This window comes from Rattus norvegicus, chromosome 3, assembly GCF_021556685.1.
Source record: "Rattus norvegicus strain SHRSP/BbbUtx chromosome 3, alternate assembly SHRSP_T2T, whole genome shotgun sequence".
NCBI lineage: Eukaryota > Metazoa > Chordata > Mammalia > Rodentia > Muridae > Rattus > Rattus norvegicus.
The window spans coordinates 19,576,522-19,597,257 of record NC_141536.1 but is presented as its reverse complement, the minus strand read 5'-3'; the positions used below and the strand labels follow the sequence as shown (position 1 = coordinate 19,597,257).

Sequence of the window (20,736 nt, the reverse complement as noted above, 5' to 3'; positions counted from 1 at the left end):
GCAGGTTTTGGGTCTGAGAGCTGCTTTCTCCTTGTTCTTAAACTGAATAGCTAATGTCCACTGCATTCTTCACCATCTGCCAGATGTCTTACCATGTTATCGTCTTCTATACAACAAGATGTCTGAATCATTTGATATGTGCTGCTCATTTCTTCACCTTTTAATCTGTGTATAGAATGATGTCAATTCATAAGATAAGGGTCATACACTAACTGAGATGAGGCCTCTACACATATACAGCAGAGGACTCCGCAGTCTGGTTTCAGTCAGAGAAGATGCACCTAACCCTCAAGAACCTGGGGGCCCCACGAAATTTAGAGGTCTGGTGGGGTGGGTGAGGTAGAGACATCCTCATGGAGACAGAGGCAGTGGGGAGGAGTTATGAGACATGGTAGAGTCAGAAGGTGGACCGAATCTGGAGTGTATAAAAAGGAAAAAAAATAATAAATAAAAATCCCCCCAAAAAGATCAGAGTGTCTTTCTCAATTTCCCTACTAAGATCACATAATTTATTCTACTGAACACCAATCAATTTATAATTTTCAGGTCTGAGATCATAGACATTCTTATTGAATGTATAGTTATGAATCTATTGAGTTTGTCAAATTTCTGAAATTTGGATTACTGTAATATACAGTCTGAGAATGAACATGAGTCTGGTCAAGATAATTTACAGAGCACTGTCTTGCTTCCAGATCAGTGGTGCTGGTGGTTAACACAACTTCATAGAGTATATATACAGAGATGGAGAGAATGGAAGTGCAGCCTGAAAATGTCTTAGGTCATCTCTCAATTATGTTTCATAATTTTATGTTTCTATGAGTGAAACCTGTCCCTTAACTTCCTCAAACCTCTCTTCATATCTTTGTTCCTCAGGCTATAGATGAAAGGATTCATCATAGGTGTTACTACTGTGTACATAATGGTGGCTACCCGGTCCTTCACCACTGAGTACATGGACAGGGGCCTAAAGTAGACATAGATGACACTCCCATAGAACAGAGACACTACAGTGAGGTGAGAGCCACAGGTAGAGAAGGCTTTCCACTTTCCAGCTGCAGAGGGGATCCTGAGCACAGTGACAATGATTCGAAGGTAGGAAAAGAGGATACATAGGAAGGGGGTCACAATGACAGCCAGGGTCTCAGTCATGACTACAATCTGATTGGAAGATGTGTCAGAGCAGGACAGCTTTAGCACAGGCTGAGTGTCACAGAAAAAGTGCTTAATGACATGGGAGGCACAGAATGAGAGTCGAGACATAAGGAGGACACGGAACAAGGCATGTAGATGGGAGATGGTGCAAGAACCCAGAAGCATGAGGAGGCAGTGTTGTGGCCTCATTACCACATCATAATGTAAAGGGTTGCAGATGGCCACTAATCGGTCAATGGCCATGGAAGCCAGCAGGTAGCTATCAGTGTTTGCTAATGCTATAAAGAAGTACATCTGTACTAGGCATCCCACGTAGGAGATAGTTTTTGTCTTTGAGAGCACATTCACTAGCATCTTGGGCACAATGACTGTTGTGAAGCAGATATCCATGAATGACAAGTTGCTGAGGAAAAAGTACATGGGAGTATGGAGCTTGGTGTCAGAGCGGATAACCAGGATGATAAGCACATTCCCCACCACGGTGCCCAGGTACATGACAATGAAGATGACAAAAAGGGGTTTTTGCATCCAGGGATCGGAAGAGAGACCCAGCAAGATGAAGTCCGAGGTGCTGCTACTGTTCATTTCTCTACTTCTGAATATAGTTGTAAGGCTTTGGGAAAGATGTGGCCAAATTGATCAAGACAGTGTCTCTCCTATCCTGTCCTGAAATGAAATCCCAATGACTTTCACTAGGATTTAAAATATATGTTTAGTTCAAGAAATTATATTAAAAATAAAATAACAGTAATGTCAAAGAAGTAACAAGTTGAAAAATTCTAAACTGCCTTCTAAATTAGAAGATGAAAGTCCTCCTTTTATTGGGAGATGCTTCTGTTGGAGTTATTCTTAGTGCCATCCATATTCATATCCATATATACTTATATATCATATACATATATGTATATTATACACATTTTTTTCTTGACCAACACATTAGCTTCCATTTCACATTGGTTTTAGAGACCAAGTGTTGATTTCCACTTTGAGTGAGGATACTCTTGTTCAAGTTCTCTTCATCCATGTGATCTCATGAATCTCTTCTTCCCAGAATTCTAGAATAATGATGATGGTGATGATGATGATGATGATGATGATGATGATGAAGAAGATGATATGGAGAGTGCAGTAATGCACATTTAAACTAATTAGTGGTACTTATCAGACATTCATTTGAGATAAACACCCCATAGTGTTTCAGAGAAAAATATAATTAATGTTTAATGTTTTCATTGAAAGAAAAAATATGCATTCTTTCATCTTGAAGCTAGCTGTCCTCCTTAATATAGAAATATTACTACAGGAATGACATTTGCTTAAATTAATTACTCAAATTTGCTACCTTTTTAATTTAGCAAACTATTTTCATGCTAAATATTTAAATATTACAATAACATAATATTTAGAATTTTAGGGCCCATTTTTACCAAAATTTCATATGTGATAAAGTCAAGGTACCCTATCATCACTACTAAGCTACTTTGCTTGTACTTCTAAATGCCTTTGGTGGGTTAAGTTGATGACAAATAAAAATAAAAAAAATGCATTGTAGGTGTCCATCAATGGATGACTGTATAAAAGGAATCTATGTATATACATATTGTCATATTATTCATATCTATAGGAAAGTTATCATGTCATTAGGAGGAAACTGGGTAGAAATGGATATAAGCCAGATACATAATGCCAGGTATTGCAGGTTTTCCTTATATGTCGACTTGGGGAAAAAGAAGACGTGAAAATAGATGGGGGCTACAAAGGAAATAGGAGAGGAACAGGTATACAAGAGGGCAATGAAATGTCACAGTGAAACCCATTATTTTGTACAATCAATATATCCCAATAAAATGCTAAGGAAAAGGGGCATAAACATTGGCAAATATACAATTGTTATTCTTTTTAAGCAACTTGAATATGTGTATTAAGGAATTGAAGATAGTCTCTTAAAGACTATGAAAGACTTATGAAGATTTCAATAATCTGTCTAGCTACTAGATAAAAAGAAAAAGATTCATACTGTTTCTATTTCTGAGACAGGCTCTTGGTTTGCACCCAAGCCTGAGCCTGAGGTTAATCTTATCATAAGCTGCCTGAGAAATAACAATTCCTGAGATTACAAGTATGTGCTATCATATGTGGCAAAAAATATTGAAATTCTTCTTACATTAGAAAATGTAACAGAGAAAAGTGTTTTAGTTTAAAATGGTCAGAAGATCTGAAAGACACCTGAAGATAAATCTCAGGGACTGAAAGGGACAATTTCAAACAAATACAATTTAAAATTACAAATAAACAAATATAATATAAATGGAAAAAAGAAGTAAACAGGCCTAATTCAAATAAAGCATCACAGAAATCACACTGTACAATGAATACAAATTAGATGCTGATAAAAATTAGAACAATTTGTAATGTATTCCTCTTACTCAAGATTATGCTGTGTTCGAAGAAATAAGATGGCTAATGTACCCGGACACTTTAATCACTATTCAATCCACTGTAGTACTGTAATTATGTGCATGTTAGATGGCTTTTAAAATTATACTTCTCATTTCAGTCCTAAGAAGCAACATTTATATTATTCTCATTTTTATGAATTAAAAAATACAGTTTAACAACTTTCAGTAGCTTACCATAAACCACACTTAGCAAGCAGCAGAGCTGTGGTTTCGATGCAGGCTGTCTAAGGGCAGACATGGACCTATTTCTGTTCAGGCAAGTGTATAGCTACTGCCTTAGTATCTGTTGTTTGGTTAAGTGCCAAGAGTAAGTTGTAGTCTGAAGATAATGTATTTAGAAAAATCTTGCTTTGTAAAAAATACCTTATATATGTTTATGTTGGTATGTACATAAACACATGTAATTATGTTTTATTTATTTTATTTTTCAGACAGGGTCTTATGTATCCAAGTCTCTCTGGTACATTCTATGCAGCCAAAGATGATGCTGAATTTCTCATCTTACTTTGTCATCTTCCCAAGTGCTGGAACTATAGGTATGTGCTACTATTCTGAGCTTATGGGTCTGGGGATTGACACAGACCTTCCTGAAGGCAAGGCAAGCCCTTCACCAATGGAATGATATCCCCAGCTGTTGGGGGTACAGAAGTCCTTGCACTCACAGAGTGGCCCTAAGAGAACAGGTATATTAATCCCACAGTGGTGTCTCCTCAATTGAAGGAGATAAAATTGAACACCTTCATTCCATCCAGAAAGCTAAGAATGGAGGTTGCCAACATCTTAGTGACCTTTTTGCTATCTTGAAGAGACAGAACTCACCCAAATTCCCCAGAGTAATTATTCTAGATTCTTTCCTCTTTAGGTCATTACCCAGCCTTACAGGAGATGTCACAAGGACTTTATGGCCTGATGACCTATATCTTATCAGTTAGAGACCACATTAGATTCTAGACCTTAGGCTTTAGAACCCACTCTCGTGCTCACATTTACTTTGTAAAGGAGTTTTTACATATTCACAACTTAAGATTTATTGTATATCTGGAATTCAGCGAATTATTGCCTGAACCATTTCTCCAAATTGTACTGTGTTTTAGATATGTTGACAAGGAACTGCTTGGCATTAGGCTTCCCACAGTCTGATTCAGGTTGACAAAGTCAATTTATACTGGATTTTCCTTCTTATCTCTTTGTATCAATTGCTTCACTGCTTGGATACCCACAGGGACTCTCTGACACAGCCCTCTGGTTTTCTTCTGAAGTGATATCAGGAGAGTGAAAACTAGTTTTCACATAACTTTATGGTATATATAGCATTTAATATTTGATAGCTATATTAAAATTACATATGTCTGTTGCCCACAACATGATGCTTTGAAGTATTTATACCCTTTAGAATGTAATTAGCTAACATTGAAAGATCTCATATTTTTTGATAAGATCATATTTTTGTTTTCAAGAAATAATGAACACTTTATTTTCATAATTTTATAGTTAAATAGGTGGAATTGTCCTGTAATTGTACTTCATAGATAACCAGACCTAGACTTGTGTACATATCTTAAGGGTTTACTCTTTGATAAACACTGTAAATGTGTTAGATACAGGGGTGTATGCTATCTGTGATGCTGCTTGTTCCTTCATAGGGTGTTACTATGTATACACACATACATTCAAATAGATTATGAAATATGGAGAGTTATGTTGAAGCTTATGACAATTGAAAACCTTTACATATACTTTCAACATAAAACAACTAACCTTTTCAAATTTATTGAATATCTTTCCGATCTCTATACATATTCCACTTCCCCTTGGGGTCTTTTGCCATCATGCCTGGGACATTGTTTGCTCTGGTATTAAGAGGCTACTTTATCATCTCTCTACAAACTTATAATAAATGAAATGATATCATGTTCCCAGGGTCAAGGATTCGGTCTTTTTCATTTAGCTAGACCTAATAACATTGTGTATTTTTTCATGTCTTGGGGAAGTCATTTGATGTCTCCATATCTATTAATAATGATACACATGCATGAAAGTATGAGTGTGCATGCTACTTTCTCCTTTAATTACCTGTGTCCTTTATGAACATGAGATAGAGTCTGGCAGCACTTTCTCCATGTGGCTTGTAGCACTGATCATACACACTGATAACTACACAACCATGGGTTGCCCCATTTTCTTAGTTTCTGAGAAATGATAGCCACAGAGGTCTTAAACTAACTTCAACTCTGTTGGGTCCTGAAAATAGCTCTCAGAATTCCTATCCTCAGTCCATGACCTTAGGTTCTATATTGAATCCTGAATTTTAGAAAAGATTTGTTACCACTTTTCACCCCCAACTTCAAGACAAACAGATCTGCCATGGTGGTTGCACAGACTTTTTTAATTACTCAGCTAAGGATTCTGCAGAGTCCCATACAGGCTGAATTCCTCTTTCAGCTCTGAAATTCATGCCTCTACCCCATTTTCACTCTTGTGTCAGATGAGAGTTACAGATCTTGTCTTTTGGCCCCAGAGAAGGTGGCATATTGTTCTAATTTTTATTTCCTGTTAACTTCATGTTGAAAGCCTTTGAGGCACCATCAGATTCTTTGATGTAAACAAACTGCCAAATTTTTAGGGTGTTCTCTGTTTATTCTGTCCATTTTTACTTCTTTAATTCGCTTTGTAATTACTATTTCAAGGATTCTTACTTTTGCCTCTCTTTTATTAATTCTGTGTTTATGTGTGGAAGTTTTCTGTTCTTCTTGGTGTGTTCCTTAGGTATGACAACCCAGTGTTTATAAGTACAGCTGTGAATATATAGATCACAGACTGTGCCTCCTGGCTCTCAGCATGGAGGTCTGACACAAAAGCTTTACATTTGTTGGAGTCACAGAGCTTATAATCTCTGGGCTCTATCTTTCACCATTCCAGAGCTTGTATGCCCACAGTATCCAGAAGAACTTGCTTTCTTGGGAGTGGCTCTTTCTTACCATGAGTTGAAGCTTGATCTCATATGTTTTTGGCATTAGATAGCTCTGCTTTTTGTTTCACTCTCACTATTTAACATCCAATGAGTCTGACCTTAATGGACAGCAGCTCATTCAGGTCTCTAGATGATGTGAGCAGGCTTTTGGTCTCCTAAATATTGGCTTAACTCCCTCTTAAAATATGGTAAAGAGGTGAAGAAAACCTCTGATATTCAGCAGATATTTTAAAATTATAGCAGTTACAAGATACCAACTCTATCTGCTGTGGGGCACAGAAGTTGAGGTGTAGAGGACAAGCTTCCAGTATCTGATTTCAGAAGCCATCTAACCATTGTGTTAGGTATTGCTCACTTAGTCTTTTCTCCAGTAATTGTGAATAGACATTTCAATTAAAATAATCTTAGACTACCGTAAAGCTACCTCCATTTTGGGATCTGTCTTTCCTCCTTCTGGTTTAAAAAATGGATTTGGAGGAGGATTCTAGTTCCATTCACATCTTAGTGATGTGCATTCTATTGTGAAGTTATACTCCAAGTCCCTCTGATCATTCTGGGATATTAAAGAAAAGGCTCTTTGTAGTGTTACTGAGAGTCTGATAGACTTATATCCACAAGAACTTGGTTTTAGGTTTGACCGTGCTATTAAGAAGTCTTAATTAGATGTTTTCCAATTGGAACATTGGTTTCATTCATATCAGAGAAGATAATATCTGTCTAGTTGATTTGCTAGATTTAAGTCAATGTCCAAATTATATAGAAGGTTAGAAGTAAGATACTGCCTCAATCAATTGTGTTACACAGTATGTGGGTGAAACATGAATACTCAGGTCATTCCACTTGTTCATTGCTTCATGATGACTTCTTCACTATCTTCAAACCCCCAAATGAGTAGCCAGATGTTTTAATGACTCTCCTAGGGACATCCCTATCTCCTCTCAAGTTTTTTTCCATACCTATCAGGTCCTCAGAACCTCACTCATTAACCTTAAATTATCTGGAATATGTTGTCAGGGCTATCTATGATAATAAGTTGAAGGCTCCATGCCTGATCCTCTTCGTGGATGTTCCAGAAAGTATTAGGCTGAATGTCGGCTCATGTTTCTATACCATTTGTGATGAGCACTTTGCTTCATTTCTATGTTGGTGATAGTAGGTCATTTTCCTAACCATTACTGACTATAAAAGTATAAATTCCAGGAAAATGAACAACTAACACATACCTTTAAATCAGAGTTGCATCATCGTGACTCTCAAAGCTGCTCAAAGATCTATTTTTGAGAAGTAGCTTTTGTCTTTTACTGAGTTGGCTGTACCTAGTCCAGATCCCAAGTGGAGGAAACCCCCTTCACTGCACCATTGTTTTGTGGTTATTCTCAGTGACAACAGTAGAAGTAATTACCCTATGACTACATGTGTTGGGTATTGCTATAAGAACTTCACATATATTGATTAATTCCATCTTTGCAATACCCAATCTTACAGGTAACAAAAACAAATGGAAGCATCTCACTGACATAGTACAGCTGCAGAGTGCTCCTCTTCTTGCTGCAGCATGTTCACTATTTTGTTTGCTTGGCTTCTGCTTTCCTCATTTCCTAGAAGAGAACATTATATGGGTAACTAATTCTAGGATGTGGTCTGCACTATTTAAGAACTCAGGGAAGTGCCTAGGATTGTGTTTCTTTTTTCTTTTTTCTTTTTTTTTCCAGAGCTGGGGACCGAACCCAGGGCCTTGTGCTTGCTAGGCAAGCGCTCTACCACTGAGCTAAATCCCCAACCCCTAGGATTATGTTTATACCGAGGAGATAGTTCAAATATCTGACCCAAGGTACAAAAAGAGATACAAATCACACACACACACACACACACACACACACACACACACACACACACACACAGACACACCTTTACTTGTAAAGACAGACATAGAGAAACAGAAAAGGAAGAAAAAGCACAAGGAGAAAAGGAGAAAAATGGGGAGGAAGAGACAATAACAGGATCCTGGATTAGGAGCAGGGTCACTAGAATACATTGCAATTAGTGTCTCCATTAGTGTGCACTAGCCTGCTTACCTGTGAAGTTGACAGAGAAGATCAAGGCTTAAAACTGGTCCTATGGACAGCCAGTCTCTGAAGAAGGCCTCCTGAAATGATAATCAAGTTTCAGAGATGTGCTTTCCCCACTACACTGGAGACTAGTAGTAGACAGAGAAAACCAGGGGCCTGTCTTGTCTCGTGCCAGAATCCTGGAGCATTTCCATTGGGAACGTCCCAGGAGGGAGAATATCACTTTGAGGGACATGGGCTCCAGAGTGTATTCTCTCACACTGGGGAAAGTAATTAGCACCGTGTAGTAGTAAGCTGGAAGTGAACTTGTATTCACACATACACTCCAAAAGCTTGCACGTAATCATGTGTGTGTGTGTGTGTGTGTGTGTGTGTGTGTGTGTGTGTGCATATGCTCATGCATATACTTAAGTTTAAGTTCTGATGTTTTAGAGGCTCTGTGTCTGGTTGTAGAACATAATCCAGAAATATGTGTCACTTGTATTATCACGAGGGAATATAGTTTCTTGCACCAGACTGACTAAGTTCTTACATTGGATCTGTCTTACAAGCTGCATAATGTTTGCTGTAGTTTGACCTTTCAAAGCCCAATTTTGTTTTGTTTACTTTTCTTTTAAAAGACTTATCTATTTTTATTTTATGTGTCTGAATATTTTGTCTGCACATACCATATTCATTCGGTATCTACCGAGGACAGAAGTGCATATCAGATACCCTAGAACTGGAGTTACAAAAGGTTGTGAGACACCATATGGTTGCTTGGAACTGAATCTGCCTGCAAAAGCAATAATTTCCCCTTTAAAAAATTAGATAAGTGAGTTGCATGCAGTCTCCTGACCTCCAATGTTTGGCCCATGGCTCTCTTTGTCATCTGGAGGAGACTTGTAGGACTCCAGGAGAGTCCTGATTCCCAGAGGTAATAGAGAATGGAAGAAACATAAAACCTAGATCCCTCCCCTAGCAATCCCACACCAATTGGGTCAACCTGGAACACATCCCGTAAAGGTGAGATGCATGCTATCTCATGACCTCCTTCTTTGAACCCACCACTGCCTTCCCAAGGAACTTTATGGGAACCTCAGCTTAGACTGCTCCCCAGCCAATCATCTGTCCACCAGGTCTGCCTGGGGCACAGACAGCAGAGGTGAGCAGCATCCTTTTGCCTGGGATTCACTGTCAGGTTTTGTCTGCCTCCCTCAGAAGTCCTGTTAGCATCAGTAATACCTAGCCAATGCCAGGGACAGCCATATTGATAAGGGGCAGTGAAAAAATACAGTCACCATGAGCCATGGCAATAAGGCAACACCAGAGCTCAACTATCTTGTTACAGCATTCATGGATAGATGGACGGATGTGGCAGAACTCACCAGGTCAAACCACCCAACCAACAACTTTATTTCTTTTTATTTTATTTTATTTCTTTTCTCTGACCTTTTTATACCTTCTTAGACAAAAAGTTCTTTAGAAAATTACCTCAGAGATAAAATGTTACATAAAATGGAAGATGCAGAAGGATTTTGATATTAAGTTCAAAGAGGTTGTTTCATTTTAACATGCTCATTATAAGTTCAAAGCAACAGTTTTTTTACATAGTCTTGCCTTATCATAGTGCTCACCTATGGCTTCACCCTTGGACCTAAATGCTTTTCAGTGAAAAAAATTTGTCCCAAGTCTATTTCCCTTTTTAATGTGATCATGAAAGACCATTGTATTTCTTATTATGCAGCCTTTATTTACTGTATGAGGAGTGGACACATTCTATTCTTGATCCTATCATTGTTCTGTCTTTTTTCTAGCTAAGTAACTAAAACCATCTCTTAAAACTTTCTTCTTAAAATTATTTTAATCATGTTAGAAATTCTATAGAATCATTAACTCATCTAAACAACATTAATCCACGAAAATTCATCTTTATTTTGATCTACAGAAAATCTGATCAATAGGGTGAGCTAATGCCCAGGGGTTATTATATTAATTTCATAATCATAGGAATCATAAGAAGCAATGGTGAGATAAAGTATTTTTGGGACCTTGCTATTGAGCTCACCCATTGTAAACCAGGCAAAAATGGTGGGCAACCTCCTGCAAGTCTTTGCCTGCACTAGATGACACTCAGTGAAACTGGGTCAGGGAAGAAATAAAGAAAGAAATTAAAGGCTTTTTAGAATTCAATGAAAATGTATACACAACATACATAAACTTTTGGGTCACAATGAAAGCATTGCTAAGAGGAAAGTTCATAGCACTACATGCCTTCATGAAGAAATTGGTGAGATCTCATATTAGCACTTTGTAAGTACAACTGAGAGCTCTAGACAAAAAGGAGCAAACAAACCCAAGAAGAGTAGGAAATAATCAAAGAGGCAGGAAATAACTAAACTCAGGCCTGAAATCAACAAATTTAAGGAAAAAATCCAATCAATCAACCAACCAACCAAACAAACAAAACAATACAAAGAATCAATGAAACCAAGAAACAAAGAGATGGTTCTTTGAGAAAAATCAACAAGATAGCCAAACCCTTAGCCAAACTAACTGAAAGACAGGGAGATAGTTTCCAAATAAACAAAATCACATGAAAAGGGGAACATGACAAGAGACTCTGAGGAAATTCAAAGCATTGTTAGGTTTTACTTCAAAACCTGTACTCTACGATATTGGAAAAATCTAAACAAAATGAATTGTTTTGTAGATAGATATCACTTACCAAAGTTAAATCAAGATCAGGTAAATTATTTAAATAGTCCTTATATCCACTAAAGAAATAGAAGCAGAAACTAAATGTCAGAAAACAAAGCAAAACAACAACAACAACAACAACAAAACAACAACAAAAAATACCCTCAGCCAATCGACCAACCAACCAACCAAACAAATAAACAAAAAAACACCTGGGGAAAGATTGTTTTTGCACAGAATTCCAGCAGTCTAATAATGCCAATACTTTTCAAAATTTTCCACCAAAATTGAAACAGAAATAACATTGTTAATCTCATTTTATGAGGTCACATTCACCCTGATATTTAAACCACACAAAGATTCATCAAAGAAAGGAAATTGCAGACCATTTTTTCCTTATAAACATTGGTGCAAAAATACACAATTAAATACTTGCAAACTAAATCGAAACCCACATAAAAAGATTATCCACCATGAGCAATTAGGCTTTATCCCAGAGATAGAGGGATGGTTCAATATATAAAAATCTATCCATTTAACCCACCTATAAGCAAACTGAAAGAAACAAATCACATGGTCATCTCATTAGATGCTGAAAAAGCCTTTGACAAAATCCAACACCCTTTCAAGTTAAAAGTCTTGGAGGTATCAGGGATACAAGGTGCATACCTAGACATAATTTAGGCAATATACAGCAAGCTAATAGCCACCATAAAATTAAGTGGAAAAAACTTAAACCAATTCTACTAAAATCGGTGACAAGGATATCCACTCTGTCTCTACCTATTCAACATTGTACTTGAAAGTTCTAGATAGAGCAATAAGAAAACTGAAGATTAAGGAGATACAAATTGGAAATTAAGAATTCAAGATATTTATATTCACAAATGATATAAAAATATACATAAGTGACCTCAAAAATTCTATCAGAGAACTCCTACAGCTGATAAACACCTTCAGAGAAGTGGCTGTGTCTTAGGGTTTTACGGTTGTGAACAGTCACCCTGACCAAGGCAAATCTTATGAGGTCAACAATTAATTGCAGCTGGCTTATGTGCATGGCAACATTCAGGCAGGCATGGTGCAGGAAGAGTAAAGAGTTCTACATCTTCAGGATGAGCGTTTTACATAGCATTCCCACAGTAACAAACCTATTCCATCAAGACCACACCTCCTAATATTGCCACTCCCTGGGCTAAGCATATACAAACTACCAGAGGGTGGATAAAAAACTAAATCCCTCCAAAACAATAATCCTTCTTTACAGAAACAATGAACAGGCTGAGAAAGAAATTATAGCTGCACCATAATTTATAATAGCCACAAATAATATAAAATATTATAATGTAACTCTAACCAAGTATGTGAAAGACCTATATGACAAGAATTTCCAGTCTCTGAAGAAAGAAATGGAAGAAGATATTAGAAGGTGCAACAATCTCCCATACTCAATGATCGGTAGGATTAAAATCTTAACAAAAGCAATTAACATATTGAATGCAATTCCAATCAAAATTTCAACACAAGTTTTTACAGACCTTGAAGGAATGATTATCAATTTAATATGGAAAAACAAAAAACCTAGGATAGCTAAACAATCCTGAACAATAAAAAGACTTCTGAAGGTACCACCATCCCTTATTTCAAGCTGTAGTACACAGCAATAGTAATAAAAAAATACATAGTATTGGCATAAAAACAGTCATGTTGACCAATGGGAATCATAGTCCCAGACATAAACCCACACACTTATGTACATTCAATTTTTGACAAAGAACCCAAAACCATACAATGGAATAATGAAAGCATTATCAACAACTAGAGGTCTGCATGTTGAAGAATGTAAATAGGCAAATATCTACCAACCTGCACAAAACTCAAGTCCAAGTGGATCAAAGACTTCAACATAAAAGTAGATATACTGAATCTGATAGAAGGGAAAGTGGGGAACTTCCTTGAACACCTTGCAACAGCATACAAATTCCTTCAGTGAACACCAATGGCTCAGGCACTAAGATAAATAATAAATGGTACCTCATGAAACTGAAAATGTTTTTCAAGGCTAAAGACAGTATCAACAGGACAAAATACCAGCCTACAGAATGGGAAAATATCTTCACAAATCCCACATTCTCCAGAGGACTTATATTCAAAATATATAAAGACTTAAGGAAATTGACACTGCCAGACCAAATAACCCAATTATAAATGGCATATAAAGCTAAACAAAGAATTCTGGACAGAAGAATCTCTAATGGCCTAGAGTTACTTAAAACAATGTTCAACATTCTTAGTCATCAGGGAAATCCAAGACAAAATAATTCTGAGATTCCATCTTAACACACAGTCAGAATACCTAAAATTAAGAACTCAAGGAACAGTGTATACTGATCAAGTACTACTATTCTAAAAGAAAATAAAAACATTCTTCTAATGACAATCTGCTATACTTACAGATCATGTCTGGTTCATCCATCATCAGAGAAGCTTCCTCCTGCAGCAGATGGGAACAAATAGGGAGATTACAGTTAGACATTGTGCAGAGAGTTAGGGAGACCTTGGAATATTCAACCCCAAAAGAGATGCTTCTATCAAAACTCTCCCCTCAGGATATTGAGCACAGGGAACACAACTCCACTTCTGGTGGGAGTACAAACTTGTACAATAACTTTGGAAATCTGTTTTTTCTGTTTCTCAGTAAGTTTGGTAATATTCTACTCCAAGACCAAATTGTACCACTCCTGGGCATATACCCAAAAGATCCCTCACTATACCACAGGGACACATGCTCAACTGTATTCTCTTCTTTTTTTACTGGATTTTTAACTTTACATTTCAAGTGTTATCCCTATAAACTCCCTATCCCATCCCCCTGCCCCTTTGTTCCTCCACCAATCCACCCCTTCCCCACCCTGACATTCCCCTACACTGGGGGCCCCAGCCTTGACAGGACCGAGGGCTTCTCCTCCCATTGGTGACCAATCAAACAGATTTATTAATAATAAATGTATTCATTTATTCATATTAACAACGCCAATGTCCATTAACTAAAGAGTAGATAAAGAAAATGTGGTACATCTATACACTGGAATACTACTCAGCTAGTAAAAATGAGGACATCTTGAAATTTGCAGGCTAATAGATGGAACTAGAAAATACCATACTGAATCAGGTAACCCAGACCCACAAGACATGCGTGGTATGTACTCACTTATAAGTGAACATTAGCCATAAAGTATGTGGTATTGAAGTTTCCCACTATCAGTGTGGGAGGGTCAATATTTAAGTCGTAGTAGTGTTTCTTCCACAAACTTGGGTGCCTTTGTGTTTGTTGCATAAATAGTAAGAATTATAATGTACTCTTGGGGAACTTTCTTTGGTTACTATGTAGTATTCCTCCTTATCATCTCTGATTTTAGTTTAAAGTTTATTTTGTCAAATATTAAAATAACCATACCACTTGTTTCTTAGGTCCATTTTTTGGAAGTATCCTTTTTCATACTTTCATCCTGAGGGGATGTCTATCTTTGATGTTAAGGTATGTTTCTTGGATGCAGCAGAAGGATGAATTCTGCTTTCGTACCCATTCAATTAGTTTGTGTCTCTTTTTAAAAACAACTAAAAATTATTGGATATCTTATTCATTTACATTTTGAATGTTATCCACTTTCCCCCCTCTCTCATGTCCCTCACCCTGCTTCCATGAAGATGCTACCACTCACACTCACCCATTCCCACCTCAATGTCCTGATATTCCCCTATACTGGGGAAATGAGCCTTCACAGGGCCAAGAGCTTCTCTTCTTATTGATGCCAGAGATTGCCATCCCCAGATACATATGTGGCTGGAGCCCTGGGTCCCTCCATGTGTACTCATTGGTTGGTGGTTTATTCCCTGGGAGCTCTGGGCAATGGGTATATCTGGTTCCTTGATATTGTGGTTCTTCCTATTGTGTTACAAACTACTTCAGCTCCTTCAGTCTTTTATCTAACTCCTCCATTGGGGTTTCTGTTCTCAGTCCAGTGGTTAGCCTGCAAGTATTCTCATCCGTATCAGTAAGGCTCTGGCAGAGCCTCTCAGGAGACATCCATATCAGGCTCATGTTGGCGAGCACTTCTTGTCATCAGCCATAGTGACTGGGTTTGGTGACAGCACATTGATGGATCCCTGGGTGGGGCAGTCTCTCGATGACCTTTATTTCAGTCTCTGCTCTACTCTTTGTTCCTGTATTTCCTCCCATGAGTATTTTGTACCCCCTTCTAAGAAGGATCAAAGCATCCACATTTCGGTCTTTTTTCTTCTTGAGCTTCATATGGTCTGTGAATTATTTCTTAGATATTCAGAGCCCTTGGACTAATACATAGTTATCAGTGAGTGCATAAGATGTGTGTTCTTTTGTGAGTCAGTTACCTCACTTAGGATATTTTCTAGTTCCATCCATTTGCCTAAGAGTTCCATGTGGTCATTGTTTTTAATAGCTGCATAGTACTCCATTGTGTAAATGTACCACAGTTTCTGTATCAATTCCTCTGTTGACGGACATCTGGGTTCTTTCCAACTACTGACTATTATAAATAAGGCTACTGTGAACATAGTGGAGCCTATGTCCTTGTTATATATTGGAGCATCTTTTGGGTATGTGCCCAGGAGTGGTATAGCTGGGTCCTCAGTTAGCACTATGTCCAATTTTCTGAGGAACTGCTGAACTGATTTTCAGAGTGGTTGTACTAGCTTGTGATCCCACCAGCAATGGAGGAGTGTTTCTACTGATTTATTTAACAATGCTTTCACTGTGTCCCATAAGTTTGGATGTGTTGTGCCTTAATTTTTATTAAATTGTTAAAAGTCTTTAATTTTTTTTCTTTCTTAACCAAGTTATCATTGAGTAGTGTGTTCTTCAGTTTCCATGTGTATGTGGGCTTTTTGTTGTTTTTGTTGTTATTGAAGCCCATCTTTAGTTAGTAGTGATCTGATAGGATGCATGAAATTATTTCAATCTTCCTGTATCTGTTGAGGTCTGTTTTGTGACCAATTATATGGTCAATTTTGGAGAAGTTTCCATGAGGTGTTGAGAAGAAGATATATTCTTTTGTTTTAGGATAAAATGTTCTATAGATACGCATTAAATCCATTTGTTTCATAACTTCTTTTAGTTTCTCTGTGTCTCTGTGTAGGTTCTGTTTCCATGATCTCCTCAACTGATGAGAGTAGGGTGTTGAAGTCTCCCACTATTATTGTGTGAGGTGTGATGTGTGCTTTGAGCTTTAGTAAAGTTTCTTTTATGATTGTAGGTGCCCTTTCATTTGGAGCATAGATGTTCAGAATTGAGAGTCATCTTTGTAAATTTTTCCTTTAATGAGTATTAAATATCCTTCCTTATCTTTTTTGATAACTTTTGTTTGAAAGTCAATTTTACTCAATATTAGAATGACTACCCCAGTTTGTTTCTTGGGACCATTTGCTTTCAAAATTGTTTTTCAGCCTTTTATTCTGAGGTACTGTCTGTCTTTGTCTCTGAGGTGTGTTTCCTGCATGCAGCAAAATGTTGGGTCCTCTTTATGTATCCAGTCTGTGAGTCTATGTCTTTTTCTTGGGGAATTGAGTCTGTTGATGTTGAGAGATATTAAGGAATAGTGATTGTCACTTCCTGCTCTTTTCATTGTTAGAGGTGGAATTATATTTGTTGATCTCTCTTTTGGTTTCATTGCAAGGAAATTAAATTATTGCTTTCTGTATGGTGCAGTTTCTCTCCTCTGCTGGAGTTTTCCATCTATTACCCTTTGTAAGGCTGGATTTGTAGAAAGATACTGTGTAAATTTGGCTTTGTCATGGAATATCTTAATTCCTCCATCTATGTTAATTTAGAGTTTTGCTGGATACAGTAACTTGGGGTGGCTTTTGTGTTCTCTTAGTGTCTGTATGTCATCTGTCCAGGATCTTCTAGTTTTCATAGTCTCAGTTGAGAAGTCTGGTATAATTCTGATAGGTTTGCCTTTCTATGTTACTTGACCTTTTTCCCTTACTGCTTTTAATATTCTTTCTTTGTTTTGTGCATTTGCTGTTTTGACTATTATGCGATGGAAGGAATTTCTTTTCTGGTCCAATCTATTTGGAGTTCTGTAGGCTTCTTGTACATTCAAGGGCATGCCCTTCTTTTGTTTAGGGCAGTTTTCCTCTATAATTTTGTTGAAGATATTGACTGGTTGTTTAAATTGGGGATTTTCACTCTCTTCTATACCACTTATCCTTAGGTTTGGTCTTCTCATTGTGTCTTGGATTATCTGGATGCTTTTACTTAGGTTTTTATTTTGCATTTTGCATTTTCTATGACTATTATATCAATGCTTTCTTTGTTATCTTCTGCACCTGAGTTTCTGTCTTCTATCTCTTGTATTCTGTTGGTGATGTTTGCATCTAGACTCCTGATCTCTTTCCTAGGGTTTCCATCTCTAGGGTTGTCTCCCTTTGTGATTTCTTTATTGTTTCTATTTTCATTTTCAGATCCTGGATGGTTTTGTTCAATTCATTCACCTATATGGTTGTGTTTTCCTGTAACTCTTTAAGGGTTTTTTGTGTTTCCTCTTTAATGGCTTTTACTTGTTTACCTGTCTTCTCCTGTATTTCTTTTTTTTTAATTCCATTTTTATTAAATTGGGTATTTCTTATTTACATTTCAAATGTTATTTCCTTTCCCAGCTTCCTGTCCATCAGTCTGCAGCCCCTCCCCCTCTCCTTGTATATGGGTGTTCCCCTCCCCTTCTGCCCTCCATTACTTACCCCCAAAAACCCCCTACACAGGGTGTCCAATCTTGGCAGGACCAAGGGCTTTCCCTTCCACTGGTGCTCCAACAAGTCTATTCATTTCTACCTATGGAGTTGGAGCCCAGGGTCAGTCCACGTATAGGCTTTGGGTAGTGGTTTAGTCCCTGGAAACTCTGGTTGGTTGGCATTGTTGTTCTTATGGGGTCACAAGCCGCTTCAGCTTTTTCATTCCTTTCTCTAATTCTTCAAACAGGGTTCCATTCTCAGTTCAGTGGTTTGCTGCTGGCATTCGCCTCTGTATTTGACATGTTCCTCCTGTGTCTCTCAGGAAGCATCTATATCTGGTTCCTGTCAGCATGCACTTCTTAGCTTCATCCATCTTATCTAATTTTGGTGGCTGTATATGTATGGGCCACATGTGCAGCAGGCTCTGAACGGCTGTTCCTTCAGTGTCTGCTCTAAACTCTGCCTCCCTATTTCTTCCTAAGGATATTTTTGTTATGCTTTGAAGCATCTGAATTTGGGTCATCTTTCTTGAGTTTCATGTGGTCTGTGCATCTTGGGTAATTTGAGCATTTAGGTAATATCCACTTATCAATGACTTCATACCATGTGTGTTTTTCTGTGATTGGGTTACCTCACTCAGAATGATATTTTCCAGTTCCATCCATTTGCCTATGAATTTCATAAAGTCATTGTTTTTGATAGCTGAGTAATATTCCATTGTGTAGATGTACCATATTTTCTGTATCCATTCCTCTGTTGAAGGGTATCTGGGTTCTTTCCAGCTTCTGGCTATTATAAATAAGGCTGCAATGAGCACAGTGGAACATGTGTCTTTGTTATATGTTGGGGTATCTTTTGGGTATATGCCCAAGAGAGGTCTAGCTTGGTCATCACGTAGTTCAATGTCCAATTTTCTGAGGAACCTCCAGACTGATTTCCAGAATGGTTGTACCAGTCTGCAATCCCACTAACAGTGAAGGAGTGTTCCTCTTTCTCCACATTCTCACCAGCATCTGCTGTGACCTGAGTTTTTGATCTTAGCCATTCAGACAGGTGCATGGTGGAATCTCAGGGTTGTTTTGATTTGGATTTCCCTGATGACTAAGGACATTGAATATTTCTTTAAGTGCTTCTCAGCCATTTGATATTCCTCTGCTGAGAATCCATTGTTTACCTCTGTACCCCATTTTTAATAGGGTTACTTGATTCTCTGGAGTCTAACTTCCTAAGATCTTTGCTTATATTGGATATTAGCCTTTTATCAGATGTAGTATTGATAAAGATCATTTCCCAATTTGTTGGTTGCCGTTTTGTCCTAATGACAGTGTCCTTTGCCTTATAGGACCTTGGCAGCTTTATGAGATCCCACTTGGCTATTCTTGATCTTAGAGCATAAGCCATTGGTGTTCTGTTCAGGAAATTTTCTCCAGTGCCATATGTTTGAGATGCTTCCCCACTATTTCTTCTATTAGTGTGAATGTATCTGGTTTTATGTGGAGGTCCTTGATCCACTTAGACTTGAACTTTGTACAGGGTGATAAGAATGGATCGATTTGCATTCTACATGCTCATTGCCAGTTGAACCAGCACCATTTGTTGAAATACTGTCTTTTTTCCACTGGAGAGTTTTAGTTCCTTTTTCAAGGATCAAGTAACCTTAGGTGTATGAGTTGATTTATGAGTCTTCAATTTTATTCGATTGTTCTATGTGCCTGACTCTGTACCAATACCATGCAATTTTTATCACTATTACACTCTCTGTAATACAGCTTGAGGTCAGGAATGGTGATTCCCCCAGTATTTTTTTTATTGTTAAGGATAGTTTTTGATATCCTGGGTTTTTTGTTACTCCAAACCAATTTGCAAATTGCTCTTTCTAATTTTTGAAGATTTGAGTGGAATTTTGATGGGGATTGCTTTGAGTCTGTAGATTGCCTTTGGCAAAATGGCCATTTTTTCTATACTAAAACTGCCAATCCATGAGCACTGGAAATCTTTTCATCTTCTGAGAACTTCTTCAATTTCTTTCTTCAGATACTTGAAGTTCTTGTCATACAGATCTTTCACTTGCTTGCTTAGAATCACAAGATGTTTTATGTTATTTTTGACTATTGTGAAGGGTGTTGTTTCCCTATTTTCTTTCTCAGCCTGGTTATCCTTTGAGTAGAGGAAGGCTACTGATTTGTCTGAGTTAATTTTATACCCAGCCACTTTGCTGAAGTCATTCAGTATTTTTCTGGTAGAACTTTTGGGGTCACTTAAGTATACTATCATATCATCTGCAAATGGTGATCTTTTGACTTCTTTCTTTCCAATTTGTATCCCTCTGACCTCCTTTTGTCATATTATTGCACTGGCTAGGTCTTCAAGAACTATTCAGTAGAGAAAGATTAGGAAGCCTGGTCTAGTCCCTGATGTTAGTGGGATTGCTTCGAGTTTTGCTCCATTTAGTTTGATGGTGGCTACTGGTTTGCTGTATATTGCTTTTACTACATTTAAGTATGGACCTTGAATTCATGATCATACCAAGACTTTCAACATGAAGAGGGTGTTGAATTTTGTTAAATGCTTTTTCAGCATCTAATGAGATGATCATTTCTTTTTTTCCTTTGAGTTTGTTTATCTAGTGGCTTAT

The 20,736-nt window shown here is 37.5% G+C and overlaps 1 protein-coding gene across 1 annotated transcript; it reads right to left on the bottom strand.

Annotated features, from left to right (window-relative positions):
* Positions 1-816: 816 nt before the first annotated feature.
* Or1l4b (olfactory receptor family 1 subfamily L member 4B) lies at positions 817-1,740 on the bottom strand. The gene is given in 1 exon segment (NM_001000823.1): positions 817-1,740. A coding segment is annotated over 1 exon segment (924 nt).
* Positions 1,741-20,736: the final 18,996 nt, after the last annotated feature.